Raw genomic sequence first — 20,146 nt, 5'->3', positions numbered from 1 at the left:
GCATAATCTATAAAAGGGCTGACCCAACTGGGGACGATGTTTGGTTTGGCCTGGCCAAAGAAAACACACCCCAAAAAATTGTAGTGGAGTGAATGTCCATGCCAAGTTCACAGAACCGCGGTTACATGAGTAACCTCCGATAGCGGTTGGAACAAACAGAGTGGTTTCTGTTTTCTTTCTACAAATTTAGCTCTAGCTTTTGAACAGTTGGAGCTTTCAGCTATTATTTTACTTTACAATGCTCACCATCCACGCAGGGGACGTTTTGAAGGTGACAAAACCGCCATTCAGAATATTTCTTTTCAACTTTCCACTATCTTTGCAAATATAAATTGTTACACCTTTCCCATATTGAAATGATTTGAAACATTTTCAAGTTATTAGCCTTAGAGGTCAGACACACCAAGAAAACTCATGTCTGATAGGTACTTAGCACTAGAGGTCGACCGATTAATCGGAATGGCCAATTAATTAGGGCCGATTTCAAGTTTCTATAACAATCGGAACTCGGTATTTTTGGACACCGATTTGGCCGATTATTATTATTTATTTTTTTATTACACCTTTATTTAATCTTTATTTAACTAGGCAAGTCAGTTAAGAACACATTCTTATTTTCAATGACGGCGTAGGAATGGTGGGTTAACTGCCTCGTTCAGGGGCAGAACAACAGATGTTTAATTTGTCAGCTCGGGGGGATTCAATCTTGCAACCTTACAGTTAACTAGTCCAAAGCTCTAACCAACTGATTACATTGCAATCCACAAGGAGCCTGCCTGTTACGTGAATGCAGTAGAAGCCAAGGTAAGTTGCTAGCTATCATTAAACTTATCTTATAAAAAACAATCAATCAATCAATCATAATCACTAGTTAACTACACATGGTTGATGATATTACTAGTTTATCTAGATTGTCCTGCTTTGCATATAATCGATGCGGTGCGTATCGTTGCTCCAATGTGTACCTAACCATAAACATCAATGCCTTTCTTAAAATCAATACACAGAAGTATATATTTTTAAACCTGCATATTTAGCTAAAAGAAATCCAGGTTAGCAGGCAATATTAACCAGGTGAAATTGTGTCACTTCTCTTGTGTTCATTGCACGCAGTCAGTGTATATGCAACAGTTTGGGCCGCCTAATTTGCCAGAATGTTACGTAATTATGACATAACATTGAAGGTTGTGCAATGTAACAGGAATATTTAGACTTATGGATGCCACCCGTTAGATAAAATACGGAACGGTTCCGTATTTCACTGAAAGAATAGACGTCTTGTTTTCGAGATGATAGTTTCCCGGTTTTGACCATATTAATGACCTAAGGTTCGTATTTCTGTGTGTTATTATGTTATAGCTCTGCATGGGTAACGCTGCATCGAGGGTGGCTGTTGTCGTTGTGTTCCTGGTTCAAGCCCAGGTAGGAGCGATGAGAGGGATGGAAGCTATACTGTTACACTGGCAATACTAAAGTGCCTATAAGAACATCCAGTAGACAAAGGTTAATGAAATACAAATGGTATAGAGAGAAATAGTCCTATAATTCTTATAATATCTACAACCTAAAACTTCTTACCTGGGAATATTGAAGACTCATGTTAAAAGGAACCACCAGCTTTCATATGTTCTCATGTTCTGAGCAAGGAACTTAAACGTTAGCTTTCTTACATGGCACATATTGCACTTTTACTTTGTTCTCTAAAACTTTGTTTTTGCATTATTTAAACCAAATTGAACATGTTTCATTATTTATTTGAGGCTAAATTGATTTTATTGATGTATTATATTAAGTTAAAATAAGTGTTCATTCAGGATTGTTGTAATTGTCATTACATATTACAAAAAAATAAAAATAATTGGCAGATTAATCGGTATCGGCTTTTTTTGGTCCTCCAATAATCGGTATCGGCGTTGAAAAATCATATTCGGTCGACCTCTACTTAGCACAGTAGGAGACCGGTCCTTCTCTTGCTAAAACAAAAGACACTGTCTATTGCAGACCGACCTGGTACGGACAAACTGGACGTTTCTACATGTAGCATCGCTCTGAGCGTTGGTGGCCGACAACTTGACTTTGAACCAAACAGAGAGCACCGGTCCTCCATGTTGGGGAGCCAGAGGCAACAAAAAACGAACACACTTTTCACAGTGTAATTTATCATTGTTCTAAAAACAATAAAGCTGCATAATAAAAAAAAAGTATAATTCTTCTACATCTAGGAAAGGAGTTTCATGCTTGAAGCATTTTTTTAGAGGTTTGATAATGTGCACTTGCTCATTAGTTAGTTAGCTTGCTAACTGAGCCAGGCAGTCACACACACTTCATATGAAACAAATGGGGATTATAAGTGCAGCAAAAAGCACACAACACTAAATGTTTTACCAAGTTAGCTATCTAACAAGATGAAGAAATTATATAATCCACTCTCCATTATCCCATACTGCCAGTGCCAGTTTGCTTGCTAGCTGTTAGCTAAGCGGTTAGCTTTGCCAGTTAGCACAACATAGCTAGCTAGCTACTGCACTGACTCTTGACACCTAACAGACAGCTGTTTCTTTCAAAAACGAATACATTGTGATTTAATTATATTGTTGCAAGCTGAGCGAGTTATCTAGATGTGGCCATCTGGCTAGTATCAACAAGGGCTTGCTAAAGATTCTAGCTAGCTTGCAACAACATTCAAGCAACTTGCTAGCTAGTTATCATTCGCTATCCAGCTACAAAGCCAGAAGCAGGCACAAGCCAAACATAACTTAAGAACGCACTGCTACTGCCACCATGTGCTCTGGACTATTTTAACAAGGCTGACGGGGGGATGATCTGTTCCATGTGAACAACAAAAAATGGACATGCGCTGAATACAACAAGTGAAGACTGTATCGTGAAATGCTTACTTACAAGCCCTTAACCAACAGTGCAATTCAAGAAAAAGTTTTTAAAAAAAATATTTACCAAATAAACTAAAGTAAAAAATAATAAAAAAGTAAGACAATAAAATAACAATAACGAGGTTATATACATGGGGAGTCAATGTGCGGGGGTACAGGTTAGTTGAGGTAATTTGTACATGTAGGTATGGGTGAAGTGACGATGCATAGATAAGCAGCGAGTAGCAGCAGTGTAAAAAACAAAAAGTCAATGTAAATAGTCCAGGTGGCCATTCGATTAATTGTTCAGCAGTCTTATGGCTTGGGGGTAGAAGCTGTTAAGGAGCCTTCTGGTCCTAGACTTGGCGCTCTGGTACCACTTGCCGTGCGGGAGCAGAAAGAACAGTCTGACTTGGGTGACTGGAGTCTTTGACAATTTTTTGGGCTTTCCTCTGACACCGCCTAGTATATAGGTCCTGGATGGCAGGACATTTGGCCACGGTGATGTACTGCGCAGTACGCACTACCCTTTGTAGCTCGTTACGGTCAGATGCCGAGCAGTGGCCATACCAGGCGGTGATGCAACCGGTCAGGATGCTCTCAATGGTGCAGCTGTAGAACTTTTTGAGGATCTGGGGACCCATGCCAAATCTTTTCAGTCTCCTGATGGGGAAAAGGTGTTGTTGTGCCCTCTTCACTACTGTCTTGTGTTTGGACCATGATATTTCGTTGGTGATGTGGACACCAAGGAACTTGAAACTCTCAACCCGCTCCACTACAGCCAAGTCGATGTTAATGGGGGCCTGTTCCGCCCACCTTTTCCTGTAGTCCACAATGAGCTCCTTTGTCTTGCTCACATTGAGGGATAAGTTGTTGTCCTGGCACCTCCTCCATATAGGCTGTCTCATCGTTGTCGGTGATCAGGCCTACCACTGTTTTGTCATCAGCAAACTTAATAATGGTGTTGGAAGTTGTGTTCGGCCACGCAGTCGTGGGTGAATAGTGAGTACAGGAGGGGACTATGCAAGCACCCCTGTGGGGCCCGTGTTGAGGATCAGCGTGGCAGACGTGTTGCCTACCCATAGCAACTTACCCATAGTTGCCTACCCATAGCAAGACCCTAAAAAGCTATTTTTTACCTTTCATATTTCTAAATAGATAATGTACAGTATTATTAGTTCGGCCCACATCCCACCACTCAGATTATATTTTGGCCCATCAAGCGCAAATGTTTGAGCAGTCATGAACTATACATAAAATTAGAATGGCATTGCATGATTTATATAAGTAATAAATCTAGACGGCATACTATTATTTGGCAGCGGTCCAATATAATGCAATCATGTGCCTTTGGTGATACTCTTCTTTTTTTCCTATCAATCCAGCACATGAGAAACTCTCCCTGTCACATTGCAGGAGTTATTGACGCTGAACCGGGCCTTTGTTTACAAAGAGCTGTGTTTGACCTCTACACACCGTCATTCAGATGACCCACACATGAACTCCCACTCTCATGTCAATAGAGGTAGGCGACAGAGCAAGCTCACCGCATTCAACAGCTCATTAAATTCCTTGGCTGGATCTTAGTAATAAAATATGATATGACAGGATGAGACTACATAAGCGTACAGTTCTTAGTTCAAATCAAATCAAATTGTATTGGTCACATACACATGGTCAGCAGATGTTAATGTGAGTGTAGCGAAATGTTTGTGCTTCTAGTTCCGACAGTGCAGTAATATCTAACAAGTAATCTAACAAATTCACAACGACTACCTAATACACACAAATGTAAAGGAATGAATAAGAATATGTACATATAAATATATGGATGAGTGATGGCCGTGTGGCATAGGCAAGATGCAGTAGATGCTATCGAATACTGTATATACATATGAAATGAGTAATGTAGGATGCAGACATTATTAAAGTGGAGTTATTTAAAGTGACTAGTAATACCTTTATTAAATCCATTTACTAAATGTATTAAAGTGGCAAGAGATTTGAGTTTGTATGTTGGCAGCATCCACTCTATGTTAGTGATGGCTGTTAAACAGTCTGATGGCCTTGAGATAGAAGCTGTCTTTCAGTCTCTCGGTCCCAGCTTTGCTGCACCTGTACTGACCTCGCCTTCTGGATGATAGCGGGGTGAACAGGCAGTGGCTCGGGTGGTTGTTGTCCTTGATGATATTTCTGGCCTTCCTGTGACATCGGGTGCTGTAGGTGTCCTGGAGGGCAGGTAGTTTGCCCCCGGTGATGCGTTGTGCAGACCTCACTACCCTCTGGAGAGCCTTGCAGTTGTTGGCGCAGCAGTTGCTGTACCAGGCTGTGATACAGCCCAACAGGATGCTCTCGATTGTGCATCTGAAAAAGTTTATGAGTGTTTTAGGTGACAATCCACATTTCTTCAGCCTCCTGAGGTTGAAGAGGTGGTGTTAGGCTACGCTGTTGCGCCTTCTTCACCACACTGTGTGTGGGTGGACCTTCTCAGTTTGTCCGTGATGTGTACGCCGAGGAATTTTCCACCTTCTCCACTACTGTCCCGTCGATGTGGATGGGGGGGGATGCTGCCTCTGCTGTTTCCTGAAGTCCACGATCATCTCCTTTTTGTTGACGTTGAGTGAGAGGTTATTTTCCTGACACCACACTCCGAGGGCTCTCACCTCCTCCCTGTAGGCTGTCTCGTCGTCACTGTTGAGGAAATGAAAGACTGGGTTTCCTTTACTGATGTCCAGTGTTTGTATCTTTCACAATCATTGTCTCATATACTGTACGTACAGCGGGGATTCTCCTACCCGGAAACCACAAGACAAATAAACTACCATAAACTGTTATGACCCTGTGCAGCTCACTCAAGAATTGCACAAGAAATACAGGGTTCAAAAAGTGTTCTTCGGCTGTCCCCATAGCATAATTATTTTAGGTTCCATGTAGAACACTAAAATGTTCTACATGGACCCCCTAAAAAGGGTTCTATCTGGAGTCAGGCTTTTTCAAAGGGTTATCCTAATGGAACAGTCAAATAACCCTTTTAGTTACTAGGCAGCACATTTTCGTCTAAGAGTCGGCCTATCGAATTACTAGAAAACAGCTAGAGTACTACTATGTACAGATGTCGGATTTTAATAGTACCCATTTCATTGCAGTAGGAAAATTGTGCAGCAAGGATATCTCAAAATGGAAACATCTGACACGAATAGCAGGTAAACAAGTAACAGAATCGAGCTCCTCAGTACCTGAATTATGAATGAAGTTGACACCGACCAGAATAATTATCCTACGGTATGGGGTCCTTGTCTCGTATGTTGCTTGGTCTGCTGCTCCATTGTTGTGGACATGACAAGTTTGCATGCATGATAACATACAGGCTACGATTTCATTTACAACTAAATAAGCTATTTTACTGACCATTTAAGAATAGTGGTGTTTCATTGTGAAGCTAATATTGCATTAGAGCTGCTGTATTTTTTGAATTAGTAGGCTTGCATTGTGATACAGTCATACAAATATGACACCCGTGCATATTATTAAATGATATGATCCAAGTTAACATCGTTTCATATTCGTTAATAATATTGAAAGGTGATACGATGCAATCTACTGTAACTAGATTAGACTGCCTAGGCGACTTCTTCCTAATGTAAGCTAAATGCAATGAATACAAAATAAATACTTGCATGTGATGAAGGATAACATGTCCAATATGATATGCAGTAATATATATATATATATATATATATATATATATATATATATATATATATATATTACACACACCAGTCAAAATGTTGGACACACCTACTCACACCATGATTTTCCTGATTGACTGACCTTCATGTCTTATTTGAGACAGGAGTTTACAGTTGTTTTTTCAGCCCTTCACTAACACCTAATTGGGGTCTAAATTGAATCCCCTGGGACAGATATCATATTTCAGAATGAGCTTTATAAAGTACAATGTCCTGACCAACCTGCATGATAAATAATATCATGGGTGAATCTATTTCTAACATTGTGAGGTTGGCACACTCCTAAATAATATCCTGGGATTCGGTGATTATCCTGGTGGCTGGGAGGTTCATAACAAGTTCCTTACATCTGCAGGGTGGAAAATCATTCAACCTGGAGTAAGTAAAAACAAAGGGGGAGACATTAACCTCACAGCTCAAATTGTTGCTGAAGCCACAACTGCCTTTAATGTGCAATCGTTTTATTAACAGTTTTGCATATTTTTAGGCTTGATTACGTTGTTTACAGTAAGAGTAGAATAACAGCCTCAAATTTTAACCAGTCGACCAACCCCAATGGTGCAACACAATAGGAAGGGAATGTAGCAAGATAAAGTTAGCTAACTAGGTAGCTAGGTAAACACTGCATGCTAGCAAAACAGACTCAAGATAATGCAAAATAACTTGGCTGGCTAGTAAGCCTAGAATGAACAGCCAAATCTACTGTGGCAATTTACCCGACACTTTGTATGAATGGAAACTAATGTTTGTGTAGCCTACTGACTGTTATTATTTTATTTGTTTCCTATTTATGTTATCCAAAAGTGTCTGGTATGGTCATTTCCTATCAGGACCGGGTGTAAAATAACTGTGGACTGTCCATATGAAACGTCTACCTACTTGAAGTCAATTGGGGGACTGAGTTATTTGTGCCAGAAGTGCATGGGCCAGAATCAAATCCACACGGGTGGCCTATATGTGCATGCTGATTGTAGCAGCCCTAACCACTAGACCACCCCACGCCACAATTTAACAACATTTAAAATTAATTAGTAATCTTAGGATATACTAGACACTTGTGTGGCGTAGCCTAGTGGAGACCAATATCTATCTTGTTTTATTAAGCTATATAAAACGATGGTTGTTGATATATATGGCAGCATTTCAGATACATTTTTGTACATTTGAATGTTGCAGTAATAGGACCTAGGCCTTGCATTTGAGTGAGCGAGAGAGAACATAATTTTGATAAAAAGCCATGATCCCAATGCGCACGCATGGCGAGAAAGAGAACTGCTCATTTTCAGCCAGTGATGAGGCTCATTTGAATTTCCTGATGCATCTGGAAAATTCTCTACAACAAAAGAGTGATTATTATTTATTTTATTTATTTTTTTAAATTTAGGGGTGTATCAGCTTAATATTGAGGAAAGAATGTTGCTTCCAATGTAATTGTCTGCATCATTTCCAATCCCCCATATTTTTGGGGTAAATATCCAATATCCATACACGTATGCATACATATACACATATATACAGTAGGGAGAACAAGTATTTGATACACTGCCGATTTTGCAGGTTTTCCTACTTACAAAACACCTAGAGGTCTGTCATTTTTATCATAAGTACACTTCAACTGCGAGAGACGGAATCTAAAACAGAAATCCAGAAAAATCACATTGTATGATTTTTAAGTATTTAATTAGCATTTTATTGCATGACATAAGTATTTGATAACCTACCATCCAGTAAGAATTACAGCTCTCACAGATCTGTTAGTTTTTCTTTAAGAAGCCCTCCTGTTCTCCACTCATTACCTGTATTAACTGCACCTGTTTGAACTCGTTACCTGTATAAAAAGACACCTGTCCACACACTCAATCAAACAGACTCCAACCTCTCCACAATGGCCAAGACCAGAGAGCTGTGTAAGGGCATCAGGGATAAAATTGTGGACCTGCACAAGGCTGGGATGGGCTACAGGACAATAGTCAAGCAGTTTGGTGAGAAGGCAACAACTGTTGGTGCAATTATTAGAAAATGGAAAAAGTTCAAGATGACGGTCAATCACCCTCGGTCTGGGGCTCCATGCAAGATCACAATATTTGTTGTACTATTTGTTCTGTCCTTTCAGGTGAATTAAACTGAAATTGCAACCAACTTTCTAAGGCTTGTTTAAAAAATAAAGATATTTTGGAGATTATTTCCTTTTCAAACAACCGAAAGTGAGCAGGTGTAATCTGAATAAAGGGAAAAAGGCCCTTCTTGAACATAGGATGAGACATTCGTACCAATTTACTAGAGAACCAGTTTGGATTTAAGTATAACTTTTGTATGACTTTAGTGAGAGGTCTAATGCTTTAATATTTAATATTTTCTGCCCTCCGAATTCATATTCGTTATATAGATAGGCCCTTTTAATTTTATCTGGCTTGCCGTTCCAAATAAAATTGAATATTTTTTGTTCATATAATTTAAAAAGCATGTCACTAGGTGTAGGCAAAACCATAAGCAAATAGGTAAACTGTGATATGACTAAAGAGTTAATCAGGGTGATTTTTCCACAAATAGACAAGTATTTTCCTTTCCATGGTAGCAAGATCTTATCTATTTTTGCTAACTTTCTATAAAAATGTATTGGAGTGAGATCATTTCTTTCTTTTGGGATTTGTATACCGAGTATGTCCACATTTCCGTCAGACCATTTAATTGGTAAACTACATGGTAATGTAAAATGTGAATTTTTTAGTGATCCAATACGTAATATGGTACATTTATCATAATTTGGTTTTAATCCAGAGAGGATAGCAAAGGTATCTAGATCCTCTAAGAGGCCGTGGAGAGACTCTAGTTGTGGTTTTAAAAGAAAACATGAATCATCAGCGTACAATGACGCCTTCGTTTTTAAGCCATGGATTTCTAATCCCTTAATATTAATGTTTGATCTAATTTTAACAGCTAACATTTCGATGGCAATAATAAATAGATATGCCGATAGTGGACAACCTTGTTTTACTCCTCTAGATAGTTTTAAACTTTCTGAGATGTAGCCATTATTTACTATTTTACAGCTAGGGTTACTATACATAATTTTAACCCATTTTATAAGAGATTCCCCAAAATTGAAATATTCTAGGCATTTATATATAAACTCCAGTCGTACTTTATCAAAAGCCTTTTCAAAATCAGCTATGAAAACCAGGCCTGGTGTCCCCGATATTTCATAGTGTTCTATTGTTTCCAGTACTTGTCTTATATTATCTCCAATGTATTGTCCATGTAAAAAACCTGTCTGATTAGGATGAATAATATCTGACAATACTTTTTTATTCTATGCGCCAAGCATTTTGCTAGGATTTTTGCATCACAACACTGAAGTGTAAAAGGTCTCCAATTTTTTTAATGGGCTGGATCTTTATATATACCATTTGGGGCCTTGTTTCAGTAATAATGATATCAGACCTTCTAGTTGCGTGTCTGATAACCACTCCTATATAAATGGTAGATTAAAACAAGCTAATAATGGTCCTTTGAGTATATATAAAAAAGTTTTGTATACTTCCACTGGTATGCCATCCAGCCCTGGAGTTTTCCCATCCTTAAAGGCCCCAATTGCATCAAGCAGTTCCTCCTCTGTAATTTGGCCTTCACATGAGTCTTTCTGTACAGATGTTAATTTTACATTATTATTAGGGAAAAAATCCATACAATGGAGATGGAGGAGCCTGAAACGAAAACATATTCTTAAAGTACTTTACTTCCTCTTTCAAAATATCATTTGGTTAATCATGTGTGACTCCATCATTTGTAACAAGTTTTAATACATGTTTTTTGGTAGCATTTCTATATTGAAGATTGAAAAAGAATTTGGTGCATTTTTCCCCATATTCCATCCAGTTAGCTTTATTTTTATAATATATTACACTGGATCTTTCTTGAATAAGTTGCTCCATTTCTTTTTGTTTTTCCTCTAACTTATTCTGTGCCTCTATGGTACCGTTTTTATTGCTATCTAACTGTACTGTTAGTCCTTCAATTTCCTTTGTTAATATTGACTCTTTTGATCTAAATTGCTTTTGTTTTATAGATGAGTACTGAATTGCATTGCCTCTAAAGGGACACTTAAAAGTGTCCCATACAATACGGGGATCTGCTGTACCTACAGTGGGGCAAAAAAGTATTTAGTCAGCCACCAATTGTGCAAGTTCTCCCACTTAAAAAGATGAGAGAGGCCTGTAATTTTCGTCATAGGTACACTACAACTATGACAGACAAAATGAGAAAAGAAAATCCAGAAAATCACATTGTAGGATTTTTTATTTATTTATTTGCAAATTATGGTGGAAAATAAGTATTTGGTCAATAACAAAAGTTTCTCAATACTTTGTTATATACCCTTTGTTGGCAATGACAGAGGTCAAACGTTTTCTGGTATTTTGGCCCATTCCTCCATGCAGATCTCCTCTAGAGCAGTGATGTTTTCTATGGGGTTGAGATCTGGAGACTGGCTAGGCCACTCCAGGACCTTGAAATGCTTCTTACGAAGCCACTCCTTCGTTGCCCGTGCGGTGTGTTTGGGATCATTGTCATGCTGAAAGACCCAGCCACGTTTCATCTTCAATGCCCTTGCTGATGGTAGGCTTTGTTACTTTGGTCCCAGCTCTCTGCAGGTCATTCACTAGGTCCCCCCGTGTGGTTCTCGGATTTTTGCTCACCGTTCTTGTGATCATTTTGACCCCACGGGGTGAGATCAGCCTGGTGCAGGTCTACAATTTTGTTTCTGGTGTCCTTTGACAGCTCTTTGGTCTTGGCCATAGTGGAGTTTGGAGTGTGACTGTTTGAGGTTGTGGACAGGTGTCTTTTATACTGATAACAAGTTCAAACAGGTGCCATTAATACAGGTAACGAGTGGAGGACAGAGGAGCCTCTTAAAGAAGAAGTTACAGGTCTGTGAGAGCCAGAAATCTTGCTTGTTTGTAGGTGACCAAATACTTATTTTCCACCATAATTTGCAAATAAATTCATTAAAAATCCTACAATGTGATTTTCTGGATTTTCTTTCTTCTCATTTTGTCTGTCATAGTGGAAGTGTACCTAAGATGAAAATTACAGGCCTCATCTTTTTAAGTGGGAGAACTTGCACAATTGGTGGCTGACTAAATACTTTTTTGCCCCACTGTATGTTATGTCTGAAAAAGTCAGTTATAAATTCTGCTGTCCTAGTTCTAAACAATTTGTCATCTAGTAGGCTTTGAGTAAATTTCCAATATCCTCGCCCACGTGGAAATTCTGTAAGAGTAATATATAGACCAATTGTGATGTGATGATGCGACCGCATTCTGTCCCCTATCAACACTTTTTAAACTTTTGGTGCCAGAGAGAATGGTATAAGAAAGTAGTCAAGACGACTAGCTTGATTAAGCCTCCGTCATGTATATCTCACTAGGTCAGGGTATTTAAGTCTCCATATATCCACTGATTCCAATATATCCATGACATTCATGATTTCCTTAAGTGCCTGATGGTGATAGTTTGTAGTGTGATTTCCTTTCCTGTCCATAGAGGTATTTAAGACCGTATTAAAATCTCCCACTATAATAATACAGTCTAGTGTTGCTTGTAGAGTTGATAAATTCTTATATATATTTTCAAAGAAGCTTGGATCATCATTATTCGGACCGTATAGGTTAATAAGCCATATCTGTTTATTGTCCAATAACGTATTTAAAGTAATCCATCTACCTTGAGGATCTGTTTGGACAATTTGCACATTTGCACATTTACCAAAATTATTGTTAATTAAAACCATCACCCCTTTTGAATTACTTTACCCATGGGAGAAATATATTTCGCACCACCAGTTCTTTTTCCACAAAACTTAATCTAAAACTGTTGAATGTGTTTCCTGTAAACAGTAGATATTATAATCCTTCTCTTTTAGCCAGGTAAATACTGATCGTCTTTTCTTATTATCTGCTAAGCCATTACAATTGTAACTGGCTATACTTATTTCACCACTTACCATAATGAGACACAACTTTCAATTCTTTTTATCAAAATATATGTTTGTAAACATACCATTAAAAAGTAACATGATGATTGAGTGTCTATATAGCTGTACCATGATATTTGCATTTCTACTACCGTAAGTAAACTTCCAATTGGTCCCTACTATTCCACCCGCTAAAAGCCCTCCTCATCCGAGTTGGGTTGTCATCCCAATGCCCGGCAGACCACCCTCGACCCCCTGCATCCCATAGCCCTGAACCGACTGGGATCCATCCTTTGAAAAGGGCACACAGTGCCATTTACCAAATTGAAGTAGATCAACTGCCAAATGCATTTCCATCGCCCTCACCTCGATTTGTATTATATATAGCTGTGGATCATCCTCTATTGTCCCTAACATATTTTACTCCTTCGCAACAGTTGTGGGATACACACATACACCCACAGACACTCAACCCTTACCCCCACACAACCATAAGCTCACTTTCTCAACAATTGCGCCAAAGAGTGATTATTAAGTTACGTTAAGATCCGACATCTGTATATGAACAATTCAGCAACACGCTGTCCTGATGTGTGTCCTAACTTCAACAAAGATCAATGAAGTAAATGAATTCAAATGATTTCTGAGGTACACGTAATGTCAGTGGAAATAATGAAAAAGGCTGACAAAGACAACAGTGTGTCCTCCAGAAATAATCAAGACAGTTAGTACAGTATTAGCAGCACAAACTGCCAGGAGATAGAGATACTGCATCAGCAAGCAATTATCCACCCCTAATCTTTCACATTTATTACCTTACAAATAATCCCCCCTCCAGGTGCGGCAACCCAACCTGTTAAATCTCGATCATCTGCACACAGGGAAGTCACAGTGGTGGTAAGACTGGCACTAGTGTGTGGCACTATCCACAGTATCATTCAAGTTCACTGAGAAATACAGTAAGACTTTAAATCGCACAGCTGCAGTCCGGTGAGGCTGTATTCAAAGCACTCTGGAATGAAATCCCTGCATTAAAACATGCAGCAGACCATGGCTTCATTTTAGGTAGCCCTTTACACTTGTGCCTAGGTTGAAAATGGCAGATTTGGGCACTGATAAATGCCTAAATTGGAATGCAGTGGCTGTACATTAACATGCTATACATGACGTGAGAGCTCTGGCTGCACTTCATAGCCCTGTATGGGTTTCGAGTGACAGCCTTTCTGAACTTGAGCACCGTACAGGACCGGAAGTTGCCCCCTCCTGCTAATTGGGCAACTTTTGCGTTTCTGTAAACGGTATGAACTCATGACTCCATTCTATGTGCACAAAAAATACGATATGTTTCCCTGAATTGCATTGTGAAGGCCTAACATTGTAATATCGTATTTTATAACTTAGCTAGTCGTGTTGGCAATAGAATAAGCTTTCAAACGATGCCCACCTGACCCATATAGCAATTTCTAATGGAGCGTTTTTAAATTGTGTAAACAACAACAGTAATTGTTTGACGCAGGGCTGTGTTGCAAACAAAAAACTACAAGTGTGCTTGCTCAAGTTCCTCAACGGCACAGCATAAGTAGGAGAGATCAAAAAGTATATTAAAGTTGAAGACTTCTTTGAGTCATAAAAGTGCGCTGAAATGACTTTGGAACTGTCCACACTTTGGAGAGGTGTGTGGCCACTTGGAGACACCAGTTAGTTCTCTCACTCAAACTTTTTTTTGTTTTATGTGCACCTCTACCCCACATTTTTCAGGAATTTTCTTATCATGTTATTGAATGTATCCAGAGTATTTTCAGAGTTCGTTATCAACAAATGTGGCGAAAAGTTCAGTAAATGTAAAATGCACACAACAGTGTAATGTTTTGATTCAGTCTTGTGGTCAGGTGATCTGTGTACATATAGAGAAGATGGCTGCCGTTTTACGGTCCCCTAACCAATTGTGCTATTGTGTGTGTTTTTGTTGCATTATTTGCTACTTCCTTTGTACATAATGTTTCTGCCACCGTCTCTTATGACTGAAAAGAGCTTCTAGATATGAGGACATTACTCACCTTGTACTGGAGGAAGATTTTTTCTTTAATGAGTCGGACGCAAAGGATTTACTTCAGACACCCGACAAGGCCCTCATCCCCATAATTCGCAGGAGAAAAAGACAGAGATATTGGGGACGTAGGTCGGGGTGCCTTGTAAGGATCCGACGGCGAGTAGGTAATCTGCCTTTACTACCGGTCCTATTAGCCAACGTACAATCATTGGATAATAAAATAGACGAACTATCACGTATATTCTACCAACGGGACATTAATAACTGTAATATCTTATGTTTCACCGAGTCGTGGCTGAACGACTACATGAATAATATACAGCTGGTGAGTTTTAAGCTGTATCGGCAGGATAGGACAGTCTGGTAAGACAAGGGGTGGCGGTCTATGTATATTTGTAAACAACAGCTGGTGCACGAAATCTAATGAAGTCTTGAGGTTTTGCTCGCCTAATGCAGAGTATTTCATGATAAGCTGTAGAACACACTATTTACCAAGAGAGTTTTCATCTATATTCTTCATAGCTGTCTATTTACCACCACAAACCGATGTTGGCACTAAGATCGCACTCAATGAGCTGTATACGGCCATAAGCAAACAGGAAAACATTGATCCAGAGGCGGCGCTCCTAGTGGCCGGGGACTTTAATGCAGGCAAACTTATATAGGTTTTACATCATTTCTACCAGCATGTTAAATGTGCAACCCGAGGGAAAGAAACTCGAGACCACCTATACTCCAAACACAGAGACACTTACAAAGCTCTCCCTCGCCCTCCATTTGGCAAATCTGACCATAATTCTATCCTCCTGATTCCTGCTTACAAGCAAAAACTAAAGCAGGAAGCACCAGTGACTCGGTCAATAAAATGTGGTCAGATGAAGCAGACGCTAAGCTACAGGACTGTTTTGCTAGCACAGACTGGAAAATGTTCTGTTATTGATGAGTAGACCACATCAGTCACTGGCTTCATCAATAAGTGCATCGATGATGTCGTCCCCACAGTGACTGTATGTACATACCCCAACCAGAAGCCATGGATTACAGGAAACATCTGCACTGAGCTAAAGGGTAGAGCTGCCGCTTTCAAGAAGCGTGACTCTAACCCGGAAGCTTATAAGAAATCCCGCTCTGCCCTCCGTAGAACCATCAAACAGGAAAGCGTCAATACAGGACTAAGATTGAATTGTACTACACCGGCTCCAACACTCGTCGGATGTAGCAGGGCTTGCAAACTATTACAGACTTCAAAGGTAAGCACAGCCACGAGCTGCCCAGTGACACGAGCCAACCAGACGAGCAAAGTTACTTTTATGCTCGCTTTGTGGCAAGCAACACTGAAACATGCATGAGAGTATCAGTTGTTCTGGACAACTGTGTGGTCACGCTCTCCGTATCAGATGAGTAAAACCTTTAAACAGATCACCATTCACAAGAACGCAGGGCCAGACGGATTACCAGGACGTGTACACCGAGCATGCACTGACCAACTGGCAAGCGTCTTCACAGACATTTTCAACCTGTCACTGACTGAGTCTGTAATACCAACATGTTTCAAGCAGACCACCATAGTCCCTGTGCCAAAGAACGCTAAGGTAACCTGCCTAAATGACTTCTGACCCGTAGCACTCAAGTTTGTAGCCATGAAGTGCTTTGGAAGGCTGGTCATGGCTCACATCAACACCATTATCCCAGAAACCCTAGACCCACTCAATTTGCATACCGTTCCAACAGATCCACAGATGATGAAATCTCTATTTCACTCCACACGGCCCTTTCCCACCTAGACAAAAGGAACACCTATGTGAGAATGATAAAAGGAGGACTGAGCACGCCCCCATCTCATCGACGGGGCTATAGTGGAGCAGGTTGAGAGCTTCAAGTTCCTTGGTGTCCACATCACCAACAAACTATCATGGTCCAAACACACCAAGACAGTCGTGAAGAGGACACGACAAAACCTATTCCCCCTCAGGAGACTGAAAAGATTTGGCATGTTTCCTCAGATCCTCAAAAATTATACTGCTGCACCATCGGGAGCATCCTGACTGGTTGCAGAGGGTAGTGCGTACGGCCCAGTACATCACTGGGGCCAAGTTTCCTGCCACCCAGGACCTCTATACCAGGCGGTGTCAGAGGAAGGCCCTAAAAATTGTCAAAGACTCCAGCCACCCTAGTCATAGACTGTTCTCTCCGCATGGCAAGCGGTACTGTAGCACCAAGTCTAGGTACAAAAGGCTTCTTAACAGCTTCTACCCCCACGCCAAAAGACCCCTGAACAGCTAATCAAATGGCTACCCAGACTATTTGCATCCCCCCCCCCCCCCCCGTCTCCCCTCTTATACGCTGCTGCTACTCTCTGTTTATTATTTATGCATAGTCACTTTAACTCTACCTACATGTACATATTACCTCAATTACCTCGACTAACATTGACTCTGTACCGGTAACCCCTGTATATAGCCACGCTACTGTTATTTTACTGCTGCTCTTTAATTATTTGTTACTTAGATTTGAGATTTTTTTACTTATTTTTTTACTCAACACTTAATTTTCTTAAAACTGCATTGTTGGTTAAGGGCTTGTAAGTAAGCATTTGATTTGATTTGTATCCTCAATCTTTGGTATAATACTATTCCCATAATCTCCAAACTGTTCCCTTTCAATTGTTACCATGGTTATGCATATGTTTTCCATATTCCTTCTGTAAGAAACATTTGAATTTAGCCTGTATAGGACATTCCCACGAGTGTAAAGGGTTAGTTGTGACAGGAAAGATGATGAATTTCAGCAAAGTCATCAGTCAGAGTTCACATTTTTTCATAGCACCGGCATCTTGTACTGCCAAATGTCTTATGTGGGTACAATTTTTCATTTATAACCCGTCACCGGAAAAGTAAGTCACTCTCTGTAAAGAAACATTTTAGTAGAAAGGGAGTGAAGTTATATGTGAGGCGCTCTGATATCACTGACAGATGTGATAAATCACGCTAGAAGACATTAATAAAAAATATGTCCAAAAAATGGCTAATGGAAAACTCAGCCTTTCTCTGCCTCTGCCTTTTCTCTGCTGCTTGAGCTGATAATTATTTGCTAGTCCATCCCCAGGGGTTTTTATCAATGGAGATTTTGACAGCTTTGTTAGGCGCATTACTATAGCGATTCAGCACCACAGGCTGGACACATGCCTGGATGTTTTGTCGTTTTTCATTCTGCAATAGGTTTCAATCGGAGTCAGCTTATCAGGACCACATTCACATGAGCTGAATTAATACACTCATTGTCTATGAAAGCAGTCTCTTAAGCTTTGCTCCAAAAACAAACAATCACGTGTAGGCTACACTGGAAACACGTTATTACCGCATACTTCTGATACCAGCTATAAACCTATTATTTATATGTCATGTAGTCAAAATTATAACCAGGTCAGGAGGGTAGTCAAATCAAATCAAATTATATTAGTCACATGCGCCGAATACAACAGGTGTAGACCTTACAGTGAAATGCTTACTTTCGAGCCCCTAACCAACAATGCAGTTTAAAAAAATATGAATGAGAATAAGAAATAAAAGTAACAAGTAATTTAAGAGCAGTAGTAAAATAACAATAGCGAAACTATATACAGGGGGGTACCGGTACAGAGTCAATGTGCGGGGGCAACGGTTAGTTGAGGGAATATGTACATGCAGGTTGAGTTATTAAAGTGACTTTGCATAGATGATAACAGAGAGTAGCAGCGGTGTAAAAGAGGGGGGGGGGGCATTGCAAATAGTCTGGGTAGCCATTTGATTAGATGTTCAGGAGTCATATGACTTGGGGGTAGTGGATCTATATGTAAGGAGTGCTCTTGTCATAAAAGCTAATGTTCTGTATGATGCTATTTCTATAGAAACCTATCCTCCTGATAGGAAGCCTGTCACAGGATATCAAATGAGGGCACGTTGAGAAGGTAAGCAGGGAGTAGGGAAAGATGATGCCAAGGGAGGAAGCCTCTGGTTCCTGCAAAGCTGACCACAGGCATCCTTCCCCATGGACTCAGGGAGTCATTAGCCTTCCAATACCACCACCATCCCTCACTCTACCTCACGTGTATATTGTAGGACACCTAGCCGCTACCACGTGCCAACACTTCAATTAATGAAAGAATCATGATTAATATCCAATGTGCACATTTCACATTGTATACTGTATGTGTATCCTTTTCATTATGATGCTATGAAGGACTTTATCAGTATGTCTATCAACTTGGCTCAGACACGTATTCCATTCCATTGACTACCATATCCCTTTCAAGAGCACATACGGTCATTAATGCAGTGTACTGTCCTTACCTCTCACTGCCGCTGATATCTACTTCCTCCATCACAGGCATCGGGCCCCCGGAACATAGATTCATGTACCCATAAATGCAGAAACTCCCTACGAAACAAGGAGAAATAGAGGTTACTCAGATAGGGCAGTTAGGATTTATGGTGACCTTACAGATATGCCCTGGAAGTTACTCACTATCCCTAATTTTGTAAGGCTGTCGACAGAAATGTATTGTTGAACAACTGCACATATTTGGGGGGAAAATATTTCAATAGCAAAGCACATATTAAACCTGTGATTGAGAGGATTAAGGAGACAAATAAAATAGTATCCTTTCATTATTGAGCATAACAGAAAATATGCCTGAAATTACTCTACATACCAATAACATATGCACTAAGAGATTGTGAATTAAATCATTACATGCAACAACATTACACAAAGAATATAGCATTGGATGTAATGACTGTAATTAAAATGAAGTGCATGCAAGAATAGTTTAACCTGTTAAAGCTGGGGGCGCTGTTGTCACTATTTATGGTAATCGTGTAATTTTTGAAACGGCTTCCTACAAAATTCTTGATCGTACAATATGCATATTATTATTATTATTGGATAGAAAACAGTCTATAGTTTCTATAGGAGTTGAAATTTTGTCTCTAAGTGGAACAGAACCCATTCTACAGCAATTTCCCTGACATGGAGTCAGATTTCAGAAATTTTGGCCACTGTTCTGGAGTCAGTTTTAAAGCCAATGTTATTCCTATGAGTATACGGACACTGCTTACGTCTTCCCCTGGATGCCTTTACGTGATGACGATTTGAATGGGGTCGATTGCGCAATCACAGGCACTATAAATTAAAAAACCCTGTAGCTAGTCACTCTTTTGCAGCTGCGTCATGCGCGTGGAGGACACCGACCCGCACCTGTTCCAAGCATTAGTGTTGGGAGTAATCTTTCTCCGGTCATGTTAAGACTCGTTATAGGAGTTAAAAACATCATAAGGGAGTTAATTTAAAGCGTTTTATAGCAATTTATATCCGTTTAGTGCGATTTTGGGACATTTATTTCTGAGACGCTGTGAATCTCTGGGCACGCTTCCAGTTCATCCCGAACGCAGTTGGCATTTCCACATGGCAAGAGGACAGCTTTCCACCAAAAGACGATTAGACCCAAGAAAGGATCCTTTGCCCAAGA

General features: G+C 39.9%; 1 protein-coding gene across 1 annotated transcript in view; it reads right to left on the bottom strand.

Moving 5' to 3' along the window:
- Positions 1-20,146, bottom strand: part of LOC129857883 (5-hydroxytryptamine receptor 4-like) — a 181,413-nt gene that overhangs the window by 119,068 nt on the left and 42,199 nt on the right. The window contains exon 2 of the mRNA XM_055926558.1: positions 18,969-19,056. Coding sequence (XP_055782533.1) covers positions 18,969-19,033 — 65 coding nt within the window. The 5' untranslated portion in view covers positions 19,034-19,056. The remainder of the gene's footprint in view (positions 1-18,968; positions 19,057-20,146) is intronic.

This window comes from Salvelinus fontinalis, chromosome 6, assembly GCF_029448725.1.
Source record: "Salvelinus fontinalis isolate EN_2023a chromosome 6, ASM2944872v1, whole genome shotgun sequence".
Classification (NCBI taxonomy): Eukaryota; Metazoa; Chordata; class Actinopteri; order Salmoniformes; family Salmonidae; genus Salvelinus; species Salvelinus fontinalis.
This window is presented reverse-complemented; position numbering and strand designations above follow the sequence as displayed.